This window comes from Sus scrofa, chromosome 14, assembly GCF_054392235.1.
Source record: "Sus scrofa isolate SSC_HxYL_T2T_F1_AM1 chromosome 14, Sscrofa_HxYL_maternal_Yorkshire_Landrace_v2.0, whole genome shotgun sequence".
Classification (NCBI taxonomy): Eukaryota; Metazoa; Chordata; class Mammalia; order Artiodactyla; family Suidae; genus Sus; species Sus scrofa.
The window spans coordinates 60478339-60500235 of record NC_139396.1 but is presented as its reverse complement, the minus strand read 5'-3'; the positions used below and the strand labels follow the sequence as shown (position 1 = coordinate 60500235).

The window sequence follows — 21897 nt, the reverse complement described above, 5'->3', positions numbered from 1 at the left end:
ATAAAATAGTTATATATTCAGGGAAATGTACCTTCAGAGTTTCCTGGGGGCCCAGTGGATTAAGGACCTGGCATTGTTAGTACTGTGGCTCTGGTCACTGCTGTGGCATGGATTTGATCCCTGGCCTGGGAACTTCTGCATGCTGCCAGGTGCACGCAAAACAAACAAACAAACAAACAAACAAAATAAGAAATCTACCTTCTTTTCCTGTCTTTTCTTCCTTATATATATATAGCTATTTTTTAAACAGTTGTCATTTATCATTACTTTTCAAAGAGTATAAGCAAATATACATATCTGTAATTTCATAACCCATAGTTACATAGATAAATAGTAGCATAGCTTTACATACTTTTTTCCAACTTTGCCTTTTTTATTACATTGGAGATCACCCCATAGTATTATCTAGGGGTAGTCTTCCTTCATTTTTGCTACACTGTACTCCCTTGTGTGGATGTACCATAGTTAATTCAACCTATTGATGAGCATTTGGATAGTTTCCAAATGTATTACAAAGAAGATACAATGGAGAGCTTTATGCAGGCATGTTTTTCTATTGTTGCTGATTCTTGTTAATAGTAACTTTTTTTTGGATATTTTGTATTTAAAAAAAATGATGGTGGAAGCAGAAACGAATCCGACTAGGAACCGTGAGTTTGCAGGTTCCGTCCCCGGCCTTGCTCAGTGGGTTAAGGATCTGGCATTGCCGTGAGTTGTGGTGTAGGTCGCAGACATGGCTCAGATCTGATGTTGCTGTGCCTGTGGGGTAGACTGGCAGCTATAGCTCCAATTGGACCCCTAGCCTGGGAACCTCCATATGCCACGGGTACGGCCCCAAAAAGCAAAAAAAAAAAAAAAAAAAAGTGATGGTTGTTATTCATCTTTAATTTTTATTCTCTTTCGTACATTTTGGTTAGCATATTTAAAGTCTGAAAAATACTGTTTTTAGTTAAAATTAAAAGATATCAGAGAGTTCCCCTAATGGCTGAGTGAGTTATAAACCTGACTGGTATCCATGAGGCTATGGGTTTAATCCCTGGCCTTGCTCAGTGGGTTAAGGATCCAGCCTTGCTGTGAGCTGTGGTGTAGTTTGAAGATGTGGCTTGGGTCTGGCGTTGCTGTTGCTGTGGCAAAGGCTGGCTGCTGTAGCTCTGATTCAACCCCTAGCTTGGAAACTTCCATATCCTGCAGGTGCAACCCAAAAAAGAAAAAAAAAAGATATCAGACCTTGCGGTAAATATAAGAAATAGGGAGCTATTTTGTAATCTAGACCCATTTTTTTTTTTTGTCTTTTTTTTTTTTTTTTTGCTTTTTCTTGGGCCGCTCCCTAGGCACATGGAGGTTCCCAGGCCAGGGGTCGAATCGGAGCTGTAGCCACCAGCCCATGCCAGAACCACAGCAACGCGGGATCCGAGCCGCGTCTGCAACCTACACCACAGCTACCTACACCACAGCTCACCGCAATGTCGGATTGTTAACCCACTGAGCAAGGGCAGGGATCGAACCCGCAACCTCATGGTTCCTAGTCGGATTCGTTAACCACTGCGCCACGACGGGAACGCCAATCTAGACCCATTTTTATGCTATACGTCCCTTTAAAATAGTAGCTGAGGCAATTATTTGTATAAAACACTTTTCCTATAAAGTGACTATGACCTTTTAAAAAATTATAGCAGCAAGGTGGGTTATCTGATGCAGTGGTGGATTCTTTACATTCACTTAGGCAATGCTTAGAGAAACAAAGTCAAAACTTTGTACAGCTTGCAGCAATAGGGAGTTTTACATGATCAGAAAAGAACTTAGAAGGAAATCCTACCCTCACTTTTCTGGCCATGCAAAAAGTTTGATTCTGAACACTGACCTGATGGTTTCCCTCTGAGACATCTCAAATTCAATTCATCTTTTACACATTATTAACAGCAAAATGGGGGAAAAACTGAGTGGGCTTTCAGGAGAAATGAACAAAAGAAAAGAAAATCACATCTGTACTAAGGTCTCTGTAGAGGTCAGTCTAGGGTGATAAATTGTGTCAGGCAATAAATCAGGGAATTACCATTTCATTTAAACTGAAGCTACATTCAATAGCTGATGGCCTGCTTTCTAGATCTCTTCTGTACCTGCTTCTTAAATCTAGTCAATTTTTTAAAAAATTGCCCTTTATGGTTGGGTCCAGGGGAATAAGGCTGAGAGTAGAACCAACTGTTGTACAAAAATTTAGGGATGTGGTGGAAGCAGAGACTCATTAAAATCTAAATCCTTTGAAACTGAAGTTTGAGCCACAATAGCAAGGCATTATTGTTTTAGTGGTTGTACCTTAGTTGTTTCTTGGAACATGATAAATTTGGGATCAGTTCCTTCTTACTCTGTGTTTTGATGGCCTTTAAAGTGAACCATAGCTCTTAATTGCAATGCCATTGATAATTTAATTCTGACAGTGATGTTTTGTTTGTTTGTATGCCCAGCTTCTGGTTTTCTGTAAAACTCTTCGAGTTTTTTGGGGTGTTTTTCCCCAGAAGACACTTATAAATTATTTCTGATTTTGATGCATCTTAAAAATACAAAGTCTCTTGTGAAACTTTTTGGTTCTTTCCTCCTTTGCTCCTGAAATCCAGTTGATGGTTTACTTCTAGGATATATGGTATGATGAAAACTTAACAAACCCAAGTCTTTGGTTTTTCCTATAGATTCTTCTTCTTCTTTTTTTTTTTTTTCTTTCTTTCCCAATTTGTGTGTGTGTGTATTCAAGTGATATTGCCCTTTTCTGATCTGTGGAAATGTCTTGTGTCTTCTTCATGTCTCTGTTTGTGAATGTAAAGGAGTGGATAATATTTCAGGATTTGTTGAAATGAAGTAATGAGACTGACACTAAATAAATGAAAAACAGGTTATTTATTTATTGTTTTAATTTTTTTTTTCTTTTTAGGGTCACACCTGCAGCACACTGAAGTTCCCAGGCCTGGGGGTCACATCGGAGCTGCAGCTACTGGCCTATGCAAGAGCCATAGCAATGCAGGATCCAAGCCACGTTGGCTACCTACACTGCAGCTCATGGCAACACTGGATCCTTATCCCGCTAAGCAAGGCCAGGGATCAAACCCACATCCTAATGGATACTAGTCGGTTTTGTAGCCTGCTGAGCCACCATGGGAACTCTGAAAAAGCAGGTTACGAGTCTGCAGTTTTGTGCCTGAAATGCACAAGGTACCTGAAACCTGAATTCAGCCTTTATGCTTCATGGTGAGGGCCGTATTGCATGGCTGCATGTTCTCTCTGTGGCTGTTCTTCTTCCCTTTTGAGTTTCTAGACCTGGGTTGCCAGGGGCACTGTGGGCTGAGCCTGGACACTGCCTCTGATTGCAGGACCAAGTTGAGGATGGAAATCTTGCTGCTGGTAGTTCTTCAGCCCCCACTCTTTCCCTTCCCCCTCCTCTTCCATCTCACTGCTCCCTCTGAATCCAGTATCCCAGCTCTCTACACACCTGCTTCATTCTTGTTTTTCTTCGTCAGGTTTCTCTGCCTCCTGACTTATAAACTTTACCTCTCACCCCTTTCAGATATTGACGCTAGCAACTTTCAGTCATTGTAGCCAAGTCTCAGCGATTTTCATTGGCTCAGATGCCATCCGTCTCTGGTCCAGGGACATGATCACATAGAACAAGTACATCTTCATGGACCACCCTGTTTGGGGAAAAACAGGGTGGTCCATTAAAGGTTATATGGAGCTGAGCAGACACCCCCCACAAGTCTTCCCAAAATAGTAGCCGTTGGTGTTGGTAGGGATTGGTTTGTTCTTTCATTTAGCAAATATTTATTAAGTACAGACTCTATGCTGGAGTCTCTGCTTTGGGTTCTAGGGATGTAGCAGGGAACAAATCAGAGTCTTTATGGAGTCAATTGGAAGAGACACACAGTAAACAAACAGGTCAGTATTCAGTATTTGAGAGGGTGATAAATGCTGTGGAGAAAATAAAGGAGGGGAAGATAAAAGAGTGCACTGTTGTGGGCATCACCATTTTTGCATAGATCTCTCTGACAAAGTGGCATTTTGAGGGGAGCATATTTGCTCAAATGGAGCAAACAGAAATAATAAAGGAGGAAGGCATGCAGAGAACCTCAGGAAGAACATTCTAGGCAAGGGGAACAAAGTGCAAAGGCCCTGAAGTGGGGATGTGCTTAGGTAACGTGGCACACAGTCAGCAGACAGACCAGTACAGTCAGAGGAGTGAGCAAGAGAGAAATGTAGGTAGAGCCATAATGGAGGGGTCAGGTCATTCAGGGCGCTGCGGGTCAGTGTAAGGCCACTGGCTTTTACTTGGAATAAGATGGAAAAATCTAAGGAGAATTTTGAGCACAGGAGCGAGGTGATCACTCTGGCTGTCAATGGAGGACAGTCTGTAAGCGGAGGGCGTGGGGGTGGGGGGAGGAATAGAAACAGGGAGATTGGTAGGGAAGCCAATTGCAGTAATGTAAACAGCAAATTGAGGTTGGCTTTGACCAGGGCGGCAGTGGAGGTGGTTGGGATCTTGGGACTTTTGGAAGGTAGAATTGTCAGTGTTTGAAGGCAGAGTTGACAGATTGTATGATAAGACAGAGCTGAGGCAAGGATAAGATGACTATGTTTTTGGCTTGAGCATTAGTAGGGTGGACTTAGCGTTTACTTAGATGGGCGAGGCTGTGATGGCTGGGTTTGGGGGAGGCTGAGAGATGAGTTTGGGGGAGGCCAGGATGGATGGATTTGGGGAAGACTGGGAGGGATGGGTTTTGGGGGCAAGTGATCAAGGTTCATTTTGGACATGTTAAAGTTTGAATTGCCTGTTATACGTCTAATGGGAATATGATTTTTCAACTAATTGAAAGGAGTTACAGGTGGATTGTACTAGAATGTTCCTCCTTCCTCACTTCACCTTGCTAACACCTCTTTACTCTTCAGTTCCCAGCCTCAGGGTCATTTCCTCAGGGATACCTTCCTTGATCCCTGTCCCCATGCCTCAGGGTTCTTCCTGTTACACACGCACATAGCTGCAGATCTTTTCCTTTATAGTACTCACCATCCTTGGAATAATTTGTGTGGTTATTGGTTTATTGTCTGTTTCTTGTAACTTAGTCTATAGAAGCAGGTGACATTACTAGGTCTGCAGGAATAAGAAGAGATTTTGTTCACATGAAACTACTGGTGAACGAATAAAGAGACACACTTTGATCCTGCTGTTTTGTGTCTAATGTGTGTGTGTTATTTAATAAAATAGTCCAGATCAGTCTGTGGGCTCTGCAGGGACAGGTAGTCCTGTTTTGTTCACCTTAGCCCCAGAATCCAACCACCCGAGAGCCTGGCACTCAGTAGGCACAAAATAAGTACTTGTGTTGTGTTGAATCTGAACTGTTTTCAGTAGCAAGAGAGATTGGTATTGGATTTAGAACAGTATATATATATATTTATTTATTTATTTATTTTGCTATTTCTTGGGCCGCTCCTGCGGCATATGGAGGTTCCCAGGCTAGGGGTTGAATTGGAGCTGTAGCTACTGGCCTACGCCAGAGCCACAGCAACGCGGGATCCGAGCTGCGTCTGCAACCTACACCACAGCTCACGGCAACGCCGGATCCTTAACCCACTGAGCAAGGCCAGGGATCGAACCCGCAACCTCATGGTTCCTAGTCGGATTCGATAACCACTGCGCCACGACGGGAACTCCTAGAACAGTATATATTTAATAGGAACAGCTTTCTGATGCTTAAAAAGTATGGAGGAATGTTCCAGGCTTTGCTTCGAAATGTCCCTCCTAATTCTTACACAGTTTTCATTTGGAGCCCCTGTTTGAGTCTTGGTGAATGCACGTTTTAGTTGCTGAGACCCCTCCACACATTTGTTTACTCAGTGTTGCAATAATGAATTTCAGAAATATTTTAGTTCCACAACAGGAACTCCTAAAACACAGTATAGGAGTTTCTGTTGTGGCTCTGAGGTAATAAATCTGGCTAGTATCCATGAGGATGAGGGTTCAATCCTTGGCCTCGATTAGTGGGTTAACGATCTGGCGTTGCCATGAGCTGCGATGTAGGTTATAGACAGGGCTTGGATCTAGCATTGCTGTGGCTGTGGCCGGCAGCTACAGCTCCCATTTGACCCCTACTCTGGGAACTTCCATATGCTGTGGGTATAGGCCTAAAAAAAAAAAAAAAAAAAAAATCACAGCATGCATAGGCAAATCCTACACAAAACCTTACTAACTGGAGTTCTATTTTCCCAGCAATTTAAAGCTTGTTTTCCTTTGTCATTTGGTTTTTCCTTAAAGCCCAGACTCCTTCCATTACACAAGGCTGTCCTTTGTTGTGGTCTGAAGCTGTTCTCCATTTGCTGGGGCATCACGGGCTTTTCACTGACAGCCACACAGATGTCCTAGATTCCACCAGCACTCTGCCTACCGACATATCTCTAGGAGGAGCTAGTGCCTGTCTTAAAATCCATAGTCCAGTTTGATTTTTGTTGTTGTTGTTGTTGTTGGTCTTTTTGTTTCTTCTAGGGCCACACCCGTGGCACATGGAGGTTCCCAGGCTAGGGGCCTAATCAGAGCTACAGCTGCCAGCCACAGCCGCAGCCACAGCAAAGAGGGATCCGAGCCGTGTCTGCAGCCTACACCACAGCTCACGGCAACACCAGATCCTTACCCCACTGAGCGAGGCCAGGGATTGAACCCGTACCCTCATGGTTCCTAGTCGGATTCGTTAACCACTGAGCCACAATGGGAACTCCCAGTTTGATTTCTTTAAAGTGATTACACCCTGCTCAGGGGAGCTATAAATTCTACTTTGAGATGGTTAGGTTTTATGGAGATATGACTTTAACTGCACCCGAAGCTTGTCTCGAATAATTACTCTTGCTGGTGATCTCTAGCGGAAATCTTCCGCTAGGTGACTAAGCAAAGCCACATGGAACAACAGCCCCCAACCAGGGCTCCAGCCTCATGCTTAAAATTGCTCTGGGAGGGCAACCTTGAGCTGTCACCAGGATTTTCCATTCAGGCCTAAGCACCCAGCTGTTTAAATAGTAGGGCTGCTACCTTCCTATAGGCAAAGTATCAGTGGTTTAGGGGTTTAATTCCACCAGCTCCATTCTGGAGAAATTCCTTTGTTTCTTTTGAACTGTTCTCTTTCAGCCTCCCCCACCCTTTTGTTCTGTGCCCCTCCATTGTCAGGTTTTCTTCTTTAGAGTGGTTTTCATTTGCTGGAGCTGCTTGACACCTTTACAGAGAATTGAGGAACTGACTGTGCTTTCACATTTTGGTTTTCCCTTCCCCTTTGCCTTTGAACGACTTGGCTGCTTTCTTGTCCTTCTGTCCACCTTCCCTTGTCCTTCTGTCTTCTCCAGCCAGTGGGCCTGTGCTGGAGCTGCCCTTCCTTCTTAGCCCCTTTTTTCTTTAACCTTGGAATGTGCCAGCTCCAATGTGCTGAAGAAACACTTTCAGAAGATGCCCATGGCTTTCTTATGGTGGTTAAGAGAGTCATTTTTCTAGCCTCTTTCTCCCATGTGCTCCCCTTGAGACAGCTGTCCTGCTCCTCATTCCCACCATTTCCTTGGTTTCTGACCTGCGGTGGCCTCTGCCTAGTTCATTCCTTCTTCCCCCTCCCATGGGCCCTTCTTGCTGTTTGTTGCCTTTTCTTCTCCCGATCAACTAACTCTGGTGGTTCTCTAAGACATGGTCTGGGCTTTCTGCTCATCTTGCTTTTAATTTGCTCTTCACAAGAGCACGTCCATTTTCACCCTAGTCTGATTACCCCTAAGTTTGTGTTGCTTCCAGGCTTTGGTTTTACCTTTTGAATTGTGCAATTGTGCCTTCTACACTTCTTCTTGGCTGTCCTATCTCTTCCAACTGGAACATTCACAACCAGACCTGCCATTTTGTTATTTTCCCTTCAAAACAATCCCCTTTAACTTCTGCCTCTGTAGTTGTCCTGTGTGGTCTCTGACCATGTAGGCTGGAGTCCTCAGAGCATCTGTTACCTCATCTTTCCTCCTCTTTCTCCCATACCCTGCCATTCACTAGTCCTTTTGATTTATCTTTTTTTCTTTCTTTCTTTTTTTGCTATACCTGCAGCCTATGGAATTTTCTAGGCCAGGGATTGAACTTGTGCCACAGTTGCAGCCTGTAGCACAGGGGGTCTTCTGCTCTCTGGATTTTCCTTTCCTAGCTGTCTTTCCAGTCTTAGAGGAAGGCAGGAGAAGGAAGCTAGCCAGCATTTATTGTCTGTTGGGTTCTGCATTTGGGGCTAGGGGAGTCATCTTGTTGCATCTTGTGAGGTAGGCAGATCTTGTGTTCCTGGATGCTCTGAGCAATCAAGGCACCTGCCCAGGACTGCCCAGGTGGGTAGCGGCAGAGACAGGAGTTTCACCTATGGCCAGGATTGCAGGCTCTTGTCGCCTCACCAGATAAGAGCTGCTCTTTTCCTCTTTGCCTCTGCCCTTCCTTTCACCCTTCATGCTCCTCTACTCTCAGCATTTCTCCTGTCACTGTTCTGCCCAGAAACCTTCAGTGACTTTCATTTTCCCACCAGAGGCAAAGCATTTTCGTTCTGAGGGTGAAGACACTGAAGTCCAGAAGAAGGGAGAACGTTGTCTCTAAGGATGTGGCCAGCAGGTAGTTGGCTGTGATTTGAACTTCTGGAGCTTCAGACTCCAAGTCTGTGCTGTGCTTCTTACTCAGTGGTTGAAGATTTGCTGCCCAGTTTTCAGGGGCCCCATCGTTTCTTACTCTCCCCTTCTAACCTCATTTTCCGCCACTTATATCACATAAGCTATAGACTCTTCAGTCAGTTTCCTTCCCACTTCCCCTGACTCTAGCCTCTTAGCCACCTTTGCTTATGTCCCTAACTTGCTGGAATGTCTTCCTTTCTTCCTTGCACCCATCTCAGCTGCTCACCTGCCTCAGGCCTCAGCTCCTCCCAGAAACTTGTTTCATTTAGTTTTCATGGATCTCACTCCCTAAATTTCATGCCACATAATAAATTATGTACTAAGTTATATCGATACATTTGTCTTGTACTCTTTGCTGCTGCTTCCTCTGTCAGAAGTTCTTCTCCGGAGTTCCTGTTGTGGCGCAGTGGAAACAAATCCGAGTAGTATCCATGAAGATGCAGGTTCGATCCCTGGCCTTGCTCAGTGGGTTAAGGATCCAGTGTTGCGTGAGCTGTGGTACAAGTCGAAGATGAGGCTTGCATCTGGCATTGCTGTAGCTGTAATGTAGGCCAGCAGCTGCAGCGCCGATTCAACTCGTAGCCTGGGAACTTCCGTATGCTGTGGATGTGGCTCTAAAAGGACAAAAAAAAAAAAAGTAGCTGTACAGTTTGCTCAGGCCTTAATAGTTAATGGCATTATTTTTTTTTCCCCTTAGCAATTTGTCCCTGTTGCTCAGAGCAGTGTAGGCAAATGGTTCCTGCACCAGTGTCCTGGTGCGAGGGACTGCCTGACAGTCATTTGTTGTCTGTCTGTCTTTCTTTGATCTTGTTTCTCCTTTCACATTCATGACATTCAGTGGCCAGTTCCAGTGGTCAGTAGAGGGCTTTGGAAACCTGTGGGGGTCTCTTCTGGTCAGCGCAGCGACTGGAAGTGCCCCTGCTGGCAAGGGTCCAGGTGTGGGGAGTAGAGATGTTCAATAGCTGTATATGTAGAGGATAGTTCTGCCCCAGGAACACCTGTTCCATCCGCAGTTGTTCATGCTGCTGGGCACTCCTAATGCACAACGTGGATCGGGGATTGACTTTCTCTTAATGCCATTTGTAAAAGCTTAATAGTTGGATATAATTCCTTTGTTGGTCAGCTCTGACTCATGTAATCAGGTGATGTAACTAGCCTCTGGTCCCTTTTGAGGATTCATCCTTGAGTGCAAAGCCTTTGGTGGCATTACTTGGTAAAACGGGATATTTCACAGTCTGTGCCCAAGCTTTTTTTTTTTTTTTTTTCCTTTTCTTTTTAATGCCGCAGGTGAGGCATATGGAAGTTCCCAGGCTAGGGGTTGAATTGGAACTGCAGCTGTTGGCCTACAGCATAGATACAGCAACATGAGATCCAAACATGTCTGTGACCTACACCATAGGTCATGGCAACGCTGGATCCTTAACCCACTGAATGAGGCCAGGGATCAAACCTGCATCCTCATGGATGCTGGTTGGATTCATTTCTGCTGAGCCACAACAGGAACTCTGTGCCAGTTTTATATTGTCCTTTTCGCTGCCTTACGCCAAGCTAAGGCCCGGTGGAGAACGGGAATGGAGACTGATTTTCAGCCTTACAGGTCATTCACAGCTTTTGGCGCCCATCTGAGGGGCTGCTGGTGAGAAGTGAGAGAGAGGGAAGATAAGCCACCTCCAGGGGGCGGGGCTTGTCAGGTATTCTCCTGCCTCCTCAGGCTGGTGCTGGGGGAGGAGGTGCCCCTCAGCAGGAAGTAGCTGATTGTCTCCAGTGTGGTTGGGGAGCCTCTGTGGGCAGAGCATGGAAAGTAGCAACTTCTGAGTTCCTTTTATGTTCAATCTCATTCTAGATGGATGGCAGCCTTCCACTGTGGGAAATGAAATGTGTTCAGGCAACTTGGGCCCCAGGTGCAGATGCGAATGTGTTTAAACCAAGGAGTGGGGTTGCGTGGAGACATACTCTTAGTCACTATTAATCCGTGACAGCTGTCAGCTGCTGGCGCTTAGCACCTGACTGTGCCTGGGATTCAGGGCCTCTGGGCCTGTCCTTTCTCAAAGATTCCAAGGCCCAAACTCTCTCTGCTTGCATGCTATTCAAACCTCAGATTCACATGGAAGCAGTGACTGGTAACTTCACGCAGGATGAGGAAAGCCTCTGGCTGGGCTGAGTAGATGGTCCAGCCAACATGCCATGGGTATTGATGAGGATTTCCCTAGCCTGGAACTCTGAATTTTGTCTGGCTAAGTGTTCATGGTGTGTGAGATGGTTTTCAGAGGCACCCCATTACAGTAAGTAAGATTGAATTAGGAGTTCCCTAGTGGCTTAGCAGATTAGGAATCCGGCATTGTCATTGCTGTGGCTCAAGCTTGATCCCTGGCCTGGGACCTTTGGTATGCTGCAGGCATAGCCGCCCCACCCCCAATAAAAATCAATTTTATCTGTTTTTTTTTAACCATGCCCATGGCATGGCATTGTGGAAGTTCCTGGCTCAGGGATTGAATCTGAGCTTCAGCTATGACCTGCACCACAGCAGGAGCAATGTCGGATCCTTAACCCACTGCACTGGGCTGGGGATCGAACTGGCACCTCCACAGAGACAAACTGAATCATTAACCCACTGCACCACACCAGGTACTGGTTTTCATTTGTGCTAATAATATGAGGTTTCTTTTTTTTTGTCTTTTCTAGGGCCACACACTGCGGCATATGGAGGTTCCCAGGCTAGGGGTCTAATTGGAGCTGTAGCTGCTGGCCTCAGCCACAGCCACAGCAACACGGGATCCAAGCTGCGTCTGCGACCTACACCACAGCTCATGGCAACGCTGGATCCTTAACCCACTGAGCAAGGCCAGGGATCGAACCCGCAACCTCATGGTTCCTAGTCGGATTCATTAACCACTGAGCCATGACGGGAACTCCATGAAGTTTCCTTTAGAAATACATTTTATGAAGAGGAAAAGAGGCAGTTAATTTAAGAAAATGACTGATATAATTGGTGGTGTGCTGAGATGGCACAGCATCTTGATGCTTTTCAAATGACTAAAGGTTGGGAAATACCTTTTTTTTTAAGGGCCATACCTGTGGCATATGGAAGTTCCCCAGGCTAGGGGTCCAATTGGAGCTGTAGCTCTTGGCCTACACCACAGCCACAGCAATTTGGGAATCCAAGCTGTGTCTGTGACCCCAGCTCTTGTAACATCAGATCCTCAACCCACTGAGTGGGACCAGGGATTGAACCCGCACCCTCATGGATACCAGTTGGGTTTATTTCTGCTGAGCCACAAGGGGAGGTCCTGGGAAATGCCATTTTTTAAATTAATTAATTAATTAGTTTTTTTAGGACCAAGCCCACACAGCATATGGAAATTCCCAGGCTGGGGTGGAATTGGAGCTGCAGCTGCCAGCCTACCCCACAGCCACAGCAACATAGGATCTGAGCCATATCTGCGACCTACACCACACCTCACGGCTGGATTCTTAACCCACTGAGCAAGGCCAGAGATCAAACCTGCATCCTCATGGATACTAGTCAGCTTTGTTAACTGCTAAGCCACGACGGGAACTCCCAGAAATGCCATTTTAGTATTTTGCCTACAGTGGTTTTCCTTTATGTTGAAGTCAGGGGGACTGTGTCAGTGGGGGATGCTTTGTGGGGCTGGTAGTGCAGAGATCGGCATCAGTGATGGTCTGTGGTTTGTCTCTCTCCCCACACCCCCCCTGTATTTATTTGTTTATTCAGTAGATACATTTTAAGAGCCTGCTTTTTGCCTGATGCTGCACTGGTTGTAGGCAAACAAAGGTGCTCCATGCTCTGTAACAGAAGAGACAGGTTGTAATACAAGAGACAGGTTGTAAGGGTGTAGCTGGGGTTCAGCATGACAAGCCTGGTCACTGCAGACAGTGCAGTGTATCTCAGCATGGGGAGGTCGTGCTCCAAGTTGCTGAGTGTGTCAGGAAGGCTTCCCAGAGAAGGAGGTATTTGAGATGGGTCCTAATGAATAAATAGGTACCAAAGGAGAGAAAGGGACTTCTAGGGAGAGGGGATGGCATATATAACAGGGCCTGAAGAAACATGGTGAGCTCAAGACCCTTCTGTCTATTTTGGTGTGGTTGGAGTATAGACAGCGTGCCATTGCTCCTACACCAGCCCTGTGGGGTAGGTAATTAGAATTATCTCCACTTTACACCTGAGGACACTGAGGCACAGACAGGATAGTGACTTGGCCAAGCAGAAGCTGGGGTTAGAGGCAGGCCTCCATTAGCTCAGAGAAGAGGTCATCTCCTGAGTTGTCCTGGAAAACTTGCACCTGATTTTGAAGGCAGAGGGAGAATTCAAGGTGATTAAACTGGGAGGGACTGGGTGAAACTGGCCTTTTTTAGAGATTGCTCTGGCAGAGTGCCCTCCACAAGTGAAGCGTCACTTGAAGTTTGTTTCATAAGTGAACACTTGAACCCTTCATTGTCAAGTTTATTTTGAATCAAGCTCCTAGTTATTTTCTAGTATGTACCTCCACCCCCGCCCCTGCCGTGAAGCTTTTGTTGATGTTATTTCTTTCCACTTGGTTGATGTTTAAGTGATTGATTCAGTTCATAGTGTTTGAACCTCACTTCTTAATGACAAAAAAATCAAGATTGAACCTTCTTCCTAGCACAGCAATATTGCACAGTCAGGCTGGCTCACAGTTCAAAGGAAGTGCCAGCTCTGAAAGGCAAATGGCTGTAATGACTTAATCTGAGCTCACTTAAAAATTTCGAATGACTGTTTGATTGTCAGAGTTCTGCATACATTGTATTTTATTTCTGTGTGGGTTTCAGTTGGCTAAACACTTCGGTTTGAGCTATGTGTCAAGGCTGAATATTGCATTTTGAAACCTAGAGTCAAATAGCAATTTAAACTCCTGACTTTCATACCTGTCCGTGAAATTTCAGATAAATGGAATGGAAATATAACAGGGCTGCTGTGTTATGAGAAATTGACTCTGCCTCTCCTTGTAGAGAGCTCTTTAAGGGGTAATAATCATTTTACCACATATAAATGTATTAAATATGTATATATACACACATACACATATATTTGCACATATGTATAAACATATATATTCATGTGTGTATTTATAGATATAGATACATACACACATACATACATATGTATATAAACAAATGTTCCCCCTCCCTTTTTTGGCATGTGGAAATTCCCAGACCAGGGATCAAACCCGTGCCACAGCAGCAACCCAAGCCACTTCAGTGACAATGCCGGATCCTTAACCTGCTGCACTGAACTCCACATTTTTTTTCTTCTTTTAGATTGCCTTTCACTTTCTTGATTTGCTCATTTGTGATTTCCCCTTACAAATTAGGCTTGGTGGAAACCAGTGGTATTCGAAGAGGCACTTTTGGTCCTTTTGAAAATGAGACCTACTCTCTGAAAATACTTCATCCTGGCTTGTCCATCTCTCTGTCTGTTCCTGCAGCTGGCCCCCCTCTCTACTTCCTTGCTTCTCCCTCTTCTCCTGGGGCAGCCCCACTGTGGCTGCCTGGTTTAGGCTCTTCTTTCCCTGATAGTGTTCCCCACCTCCCTTAGAGATGGCCTTCGTAACCACTTGCATTGTGTCCTCCGACCCTGGCTGGGAGCACAGGGGCCACCCCCCTCCCCTCAGAGCTTAGGAAAGTGGCATCTGCAGACGCCACATGGCTGCCCAGGGCACTGACATGTGTTTGGGGGCAAAGGAGGACTCTAAAGCCTCACAAACAAAGCCTGCATGCCCACGATCCAGTGGTACCAAAACCACTTCTACCATCTGCCGGGATCCAAATTTGAGAAGTGGCCTTTGGTTTGCTCAGAATCAATTAGTGGTAAAAGTAGGCAGATCATGAACTCCTCAAGAACATGGATCACATCGATTATTTGGGTACTGTATACCAATGCTCACTGGCTTTCATTCTTTTTTTTTTTTTAATGGCCGCACTGACAGCATATGGAAGTTCCTGAGCCAGGGATTGAATCCAAGCTGCAGCTGTGACCTGTGCCTCACTTGGCAACCCTGGATCCTTTAACCCACTGTACCAGGCTGGGGATCGAACCTGTGCCTCCACGGCAACCCAAGCCACTGCAGTCAGATCCTTAACCCATGTGCCACAGCGGAAACTCTGACTTTTTTTCAAATTATAGTTGATTTATAGTACTGTGCCAATTTCTTCTCTGCATAACAGTGACCCAGTCATACATATATATATGTATGACTTTTTCTCATACTATCTTCATTCTTAATAATTGTTATTTTAAAAGGTTTCTCATATAAATCTTTATTGTAGAAAATTTAGGCAAAAAAAGTTAAAGAAAAGGCCAGTGCTCTGAAAAAAAAAAATCCCCATTATTTTTTTGATGTATATCCTTCTGCCATTTCTTATAGGCACATGCAGACATATGGCTTATGTAAGACACTGTTTTGGAAATTTGACCTTTTCAGTTAATACTCTGATCATCTTTCCAAGGCATTAAATATTCTCATTGAATATCTTTTAAATGCCATAGAACATTCTTTTATATGAATGAATGAAAGTGTTATTTAGGCAGCCCTTTCTGGTTACACATTTATGTTTCCAGTGTTTTTGCCTCTGTCGATATGGGTTTAAGGAAAACATTCTTGTAGCTATTGCCCGTGACCCTTGAATATTTTCTAGGATAAATTCCTTAAAGCAGAAATGCTGGGTCAGTGTTTTGTTTTGTTTGTGTTTTGAAGTTTTTCATGCATGACGATATCTACTTTTGTTTCTCTCTAGACACTACAACAACAGGAGTGCAAGCTTCTCTATAGCCGAAAAGAGGGTCAGAGGCAAGAAAATAAAAACAAAAATAGATATAAAAACATCCTGCCCTGTAAGTATCAATGTATTTCTCAATATCAGTCACTTTTGGAGATTTTTTTTTTTTTCAGGGCTGTACCCATGGCATATGTAGGTTCCCAGGCTAGGGGTCAAATTAGAGCTATAGCCGCTGGCCTATGCCACAGTCACAGCAATGCCAGATCCTTAACCCACTGAGCGAGGCCAGGGATCAAACCTATGTCCTGAAGGATATTAGTCAGATTTGTTTCAACTGTGCTGTGATGGGAATTCCACTTTTGGAGATTTTGATTCCCCAAGGCTTGCCATCTCCCAGGGTCTCACCACGATCCTCAGGGGTTCCAGGCTTGTGTCCTTGCTCTGCAGACGTTGGCGCATGTACTTTTGTACAGAATTTAGTCAGTAAATAATTGTCATCAGAATCTTGTCATTTAGATACTGTATTTAATGCTACTTCATTAAAAGAACTTTTTATTATGGAAAGTTTAAAATATATTCAAAAGTAGAGTAGTATAAAGAACCCACGGGTACCCATCACCCAGCTCCAACAATTGTCAACTCATGCCCAGTCTTGATTCATCTATATTCTGTTACACTTTGCTTCTCTCCCTGAATTATATTGAAGCATATCTCAGATATCATTGTTATTTATCTGTACTTTACTCTTCTTTTTTTTTTTTTAAATCCTTTTTGTTTTGAAATGATTTTTAGATTCACACACGAAGTTACAAAGATATGTAGGGGGTTTACCTTGTACCCTTTACCCAGCTTCTCCCAGTGAAAATGTCTTATCTATCCATAGTGCATTATCAACACCAGGGAATTGACATTACTACTTTAGTCTCCTTAAAGAAAACATTATGAGGCCTCATGTTCAGATTATTGTCATATTCACTTAGAGTTTAGTTTTTGATGCTGTTTAATCATTAAATGAACACAACTTGGACGAAGTTGAGGTTGAACTGATTTGAACTGACCTGCCCTGAGAGGTCTGGGTACTTTTGTGACTATGCTCTCGTTTTCTTCCAGTTGATCATACCAGAGTCGTCTTACATGATGGTGATCCCAATGAGCCTGTTTCAGATTACATCAATGCAAATATCATCATGGTAAACTTGGCTTTTCACAGTGTTTCTGACTTTACCTTGCTAGCCGATTTTTGTATTATAAATCCTTCCTTCCTAAAAGCAGCTTTCAGATGTTTGAAGGATTTTCTTCCTAAATTTCTAGCCTGAATTTGAAACCAAGTGCAACAACTCAAAGCCCAAAAAGAGTTACATTGCCACCCAAGGCTGCCTGCAAAACACGGTGAATGACTTTTGGAGGATGGTATTTCAGGAGAACTCCCGAGTAATTGTCATGACAACAAAAGAAGTGGAGAGAGGAAAGGTATACTACATACTCTGCTTTTTTAAAGTATTGGACATGTCAGGTTGATCATGTTAAGAACTGAATAAACACATTTCACTTTCTCTTACCCTCTGGAAAAAAGGGATCAGGAGAAATTTGGTTATGACATACTTTGGTATAGTTTTCTTTATATTTCTTCTGCTTGGAAGTCATGGAACTTCTTGGGTCTGTGGACTTACAATTTTCTTCAAATGTGAGTAATGTTTACTATGTCTTCAAATATGTACCCTCAACCCACTTTTTCTGGATACCAATTACACGTATATTAGGCTCTTTAAAGTTGTCCTATTGCTCATTGAGACCTGGTTCCCCTCTGTGTTTTGTTTTGGATAAGTTTCTTTTGCTATACATCTTTCAGTTAATCTTTTCTTCTGCAGGGTATAATCTGCTGTTTGTCTTCTCCAGTGAAATTTTCATGCAGACCTTTCTGATAATCTCCTCCCTTGGTATTCCCCCGGTGCACAGAAGGAAAACCAGACTCTGGACTGCCTTTGATTCCTGGGCTTTAATTTAAAGCTAAAGTATTAGGGCTTGCAGTTTAGAATTTGTTTGCCAAGGTTTATATCAAGAGTTTGGGAAGCTGGGAGGGGAGCACAGTACTTTGCAGAAGTGTAGTGTCAGCTACGGTGTTAGGAGTTGTGGTTTAATTTGTGTTCTCTTGAGCGACCAGCAGTCCTCAGAATGGATTGACCACTAACCGCATTGATACACTTAATAGTAAGTGTTTATTTGGGATAATAAAAATTGAATCAAATCTGTCAAAGAGGTATTTGGATCTGCAGCATACTAGAGGGAAAGACAAATTCAGAATAATAAATAAAAGACCGCAAAAAACTAGCACCATCCATTAATTCTTCTGTCGAACTTTCCTTCTACCATTTTTTTCCCCACTTCATCATCGTGGGGAATGTCTGTAGCTGCTGTCTTATTTCTTGTGTAATAACAGTGAATTTCTCTGTTTTCCCGATGTACAAGGTAGATTTCTCTTGCTGATGTTTGTGTCTTGGTGGTTGTGGAAAGTGAGTGGTGTGGGTGACCGCTCCCAGGAAAAAACAAGACACAAAAGCGTTCTCTGCCCAGGATACATCACCAAATACATGCAGACTCATCTCTCAGTGAGCGAAATCTCTTCCTTTTTGGCAGCAAGCATGATTCTCTTGGTGCCATGTTTTCCAATCTGCCTGCTCTGAAGCCAGCAGCTATTGCGGGCTTGGCGTTCCCAGGCACCCAGTTATGTGAAGGTGGCATGTGTAGCAGGTATCAAATGGATCTGGATATAGAAAAAGCAGCTGGTTCAGACCCCATATCAGCTGCCTTTCTGTGCTGGAGTTATTCACACTTAGGTTAGATAAGGCACGGAGGCCTCCCACACTGGTGCGGAAAGGAACCAGACAGTCTGGCTCACTGGGCAGCCCATCCACCTCCAGAGTCCCTGCTCGCCTTCCCTGCAGAGTGACTGGCAGATTCCGGAATTCAGAGCTCAGTGGTTGCTAGACAAGCACCCTTGCATGGGGTAGTTCCCCTCTCTCTGCCTCAGGTTCTTTGGGAGAGAAATAAATGAGCACCGGCTCTCCTCTGACTTGTGGCTTAGGGCAGACAGCTCTGCAGTGGTGGCTTTCTCTTCCCACTTCTCCTTGGTTCACCATGCACCGACTTTTCTTATTTGAACTCTTCTTTCCTTTTCTTTGAAAATCCAACAGTTAGATACCAGATAGGCTCTCTTCCAAGTTAGCGGTCGTTAAGACTCAAACATTGGTGGTTCTCTGCTGCTTTAGGCTTTCATACCAGAGTTCACAGAGATTAACTGTCTTTTCTCTGATCCCTTCCAGAGTAAATGTGTCAAATACTGGCCTGATGAGTATGCGCTAAAAGAATACGGGGTCATGCGCGTTAGGAACGTCAAAGAAAGTGCCGCTCATGACTATACATTAAGAGAACTTAAACTTTCAAAGGTCGGACAAGTAAGTATATTGTCGTACTTTAGAGACTTTGTAACTGCTAATCCAGTGTGGTGCAGTTACTTCTGTTGGCAAACATTCAGGCATTCCTTCACTTATTGATTGACGTCCATTTGTTGGGTACCTTTTATGTACCAGGGACCGTGGAGGTACTACTGGTACATCGCAAACCAGATCAGCGCCATCCCTGCACCCACAGAGCCGAGGGAGGTGGAAGGTTCACGAGTGAAAACCAACTAAGCTCTCCGATTGTGCTGGGTCTGTGAAAATCACAGGATGATGGGTTAGAGAGCGACTGGGTACCCATGGCAGAGTGAACAGGAGGGGCCTCTCTGACAGGGAGCCATGGAAGCCAAGGCCTGAAGGTGGAGGAGTGGCCAGAGGGTCAGGAGAGGAGTGTTCCAAGCAGAGGGAGCAGCACGTGCAAAGGCCTTGAGGCCTGTTAATGACTAAATTCCATGATGTCAGATTTTAATTGTATATGGTTCGAGTTTGTCCCTAGGTCAACTAGCTTTGAATCCAGAATGATTTGGTTTCAGTTTAATTTTGTGGTTATAGGGGCTTACTCATTCCAGGTCCTTTGGGGACACAGAGGCGAATGTAACAGCCTCTGTCCTCAAGGAATTGCAGTTACGTAGCCACAAGGTGCCTTGTACACAGATACCTACGCTCTTGAGCAGACACCACCTGCCACACCTGTCTAAGGTGTGATGGTTCTGCTGAGGCTGGGCTTCATTCCCCAACTTCCCCTGTGTGTTGGGGACCGTCTCAGAAGAGGTTGGGCCTTTAAGGATGGGGTTTCTGTGGGAGAAGAGGTGGAGAGAGGGCCTCCCAGATGAAGCATCCTTGTGGGCCAGGCTTCTGAAGTGCCAGCTGTAGGGAAATGGGATTTATAGGGAATGAAGGCAAGTGGGAACTGAGGGAGGGAGTAAACTTGGGTTGAGAGAGGTCGGGACCAAGCTGGGAATAGTCTCATGTGAAGAAATCTAAGTTTTATTCATGAGTTGGTGGCGGTTCTCATGCCAAGTGTTCACACATCCAGAGATGGGTGCCAGGAGGGTGTCTGAACAGCCCATAGGGAGAATTGGGCTGGGATGACCCTAGCGGCTGGTCTAGGTCTGATGGCCTCCTCACCTTGTTATGCTACTTTTTTCTTCCTTTGGAAATGAATGTCATGTAAAATGCCAGAATAAACTGGGAGAAAAGCAAGGGACTCAAGAGATGCCTTGTCGGGGGGGGGGTGCAGTCTGCAGGGTGCTCAGGGGCAGTTCGACTATTGGAGGCGGAGGAGGAGTCCGACATCTTAGGGTTTTGAGTCTGAGTGGTGGTGGCGCATGGCAGAGGTCTGAAAAGCTGGGAGAAGATGGTCAGGATGGTAGGGCTGGGATCATCTAGGTAAAAGACAGTAAGTGGTGGCAGCGGCGGTGGAAAGGAGAGCACTGAAGGGAAATAGTTGTGGAAATAAATGGGAAGGGATTTGATGATGGCGTGAATGAGGGGCGGGGGTGGCATTTAGGCAAAACCTCCTGGACACGTAACGTTTGAGAAGCCTTGGAGACATCAAGGCAAAGAGACCAGGGAGGCAAAGGTTGGGGTTGGGCGAGGAGGGGAGGCAGGGTACAGAGGATCATGGCTGGGTTGGCTTTGCCTGATGAGGGTCAGTACTTCTTGAAAGAGGCAAAGTGGCCACAGGTGCAGGGAGGAGCGCTGACATGGATTTTCTCTAAATTCTCTTATCAGGCGTGAGGCTGGGACATCCCTTGACATTCAAAAGGAATAGGAAGATGAAGGGTTTGAAGAAAGTGGGAAAGGATGGATGAACTAGTAAATTGTGTAGCGAGGCAAGAAATGCAGTAAATTTCTGGGCTGTGCTGGGTGCCCAAGTGAGGTGTGACCTTGAACATTTAGTTATACCAATCACCTGGTCTGGTTTTCTCCAAGGACACTCTGTCTCTTGGGTACAAAACAGAGCAAGTGAGTGCTTGGGTTCATCCAGGCCTGGGGCTTTGCCGGCGGGTACAGTGGATGGAGAGAGGGTGGAGGGAGTGGAGGTCCATGGAGGGTGATGGTCAGGAGCTGGGTAAGAAGGTGGAGAGTGGAGGAGGGCTTGGCAGTCTGGTGAGTTCCCTGAGGGGGTCGGGGGACTGAAGTGAGCTGGAAACTTAGGTGGTTGTGCTCCCGAGGAGATCTGATGTCAGCCGGGGTCAGTTCTCCTGACGGTGTGAGAGGGTGGAGGTGCAGTCGATTGCAGAGATGGCGAGAGGAGCTGGAAAAATGTAGCTGTCAGGCAGAAATGAGAGCGGGATTTCGAGGACATTGGACAAAGATTCCAGGTAGGTTTTTCTTCAGTTAGTGATAAACCACACATCTTCTTGTTATGAGGTGTTTCTCAGTAGCAGGTGGATTTTTCTTCAGTGTTAGTGATAAACCATCCATCTTTTTGTTATCAGAGATTTTGGAGTCGCAGTTCTGGGAAATGCTTGCGTTTGGGCTTGTATTTTGCACCTTTGGACGAAGGTGCTAACTAGGGACAGATCACTTCTCTGGAATTGCTCACAGATTGTCTGCTTTTTGTATAGCACCTTCCATTTTTTCCTAAAGGGCTATCACGTGATCTTATTTAAGTCTCCTTATTGTCTGGGAAGGAGAAGTTGGGGCAGAGACCTTAGTGGCCATTTATGAGGGAGGAGGAGCAAGGTTGCTCAGGACCACTGCGTCGCTCTCATTCCCTGTCCTTTCTGGGACCCGTGTAGCCCCTTGATTTTCAGCTTGTTGGTAACATCCAGAAAAATCTTTTTCATGACTCAGCAGATTAAATGCACATAATTTAAGGAAAGATCTTGATTGTGGTTCAGATTCCGTGGATGTTCTGAAGGTCACTGGTGGTGGACATTGTCTAGTTACTCTCTCTGTCGTTAAGATCTGCTTTAAAAGTGTTGCTTAGGAGTTCCCATTGTGGCTCAATGGGTTACAAACCTGACTAGTATCCATGAGGATGCAGGTT

At 44.9% G+C, this 21897-nt stretch overlaps 1 protein-coding gene across 6 annotated transcripts in view; it reads left to right on the top strand.

Annotated features, from left to right (window-relative positions):
- PTPN11 (protein tyrosine phosphatase non-receptor type 11) overlaps positions 1-21897 on the top strand; it is a 90049-nt gene that overhangs the window by 43571 nt on the left and 24581 nt on the right. For 4 of the 6 annotated variants that reach the window (XR_014826937.1, XR_014826936.1, XM_021073563.2 and 1 more), the window contains exons 7-10: positions 15463-15559; positions 16555-16634; positions 16756-16914; positions 18765-18896. Coding sequence is in view for 4 of the 6 variants with exons in the window: in XM_021073563.2 (XP_020929222.1) it covers positions 15463-15559; positions 16555-16634; positions 16756-16914; positions 18765-18896 (468 nt within the window). In the remaining 2 variants the exon portion in view is untranslated. Of the gene's footprint in view, positions 1-15462; positions 15560-16554; positions 16635-16755; positions 16915-18764; positions 18898-21897 lie in introns of all 6 variants that reach the window. The other 2 variants (XM_084995585.1, XM_084995584.1) reach the window with 1 other exon arrangement.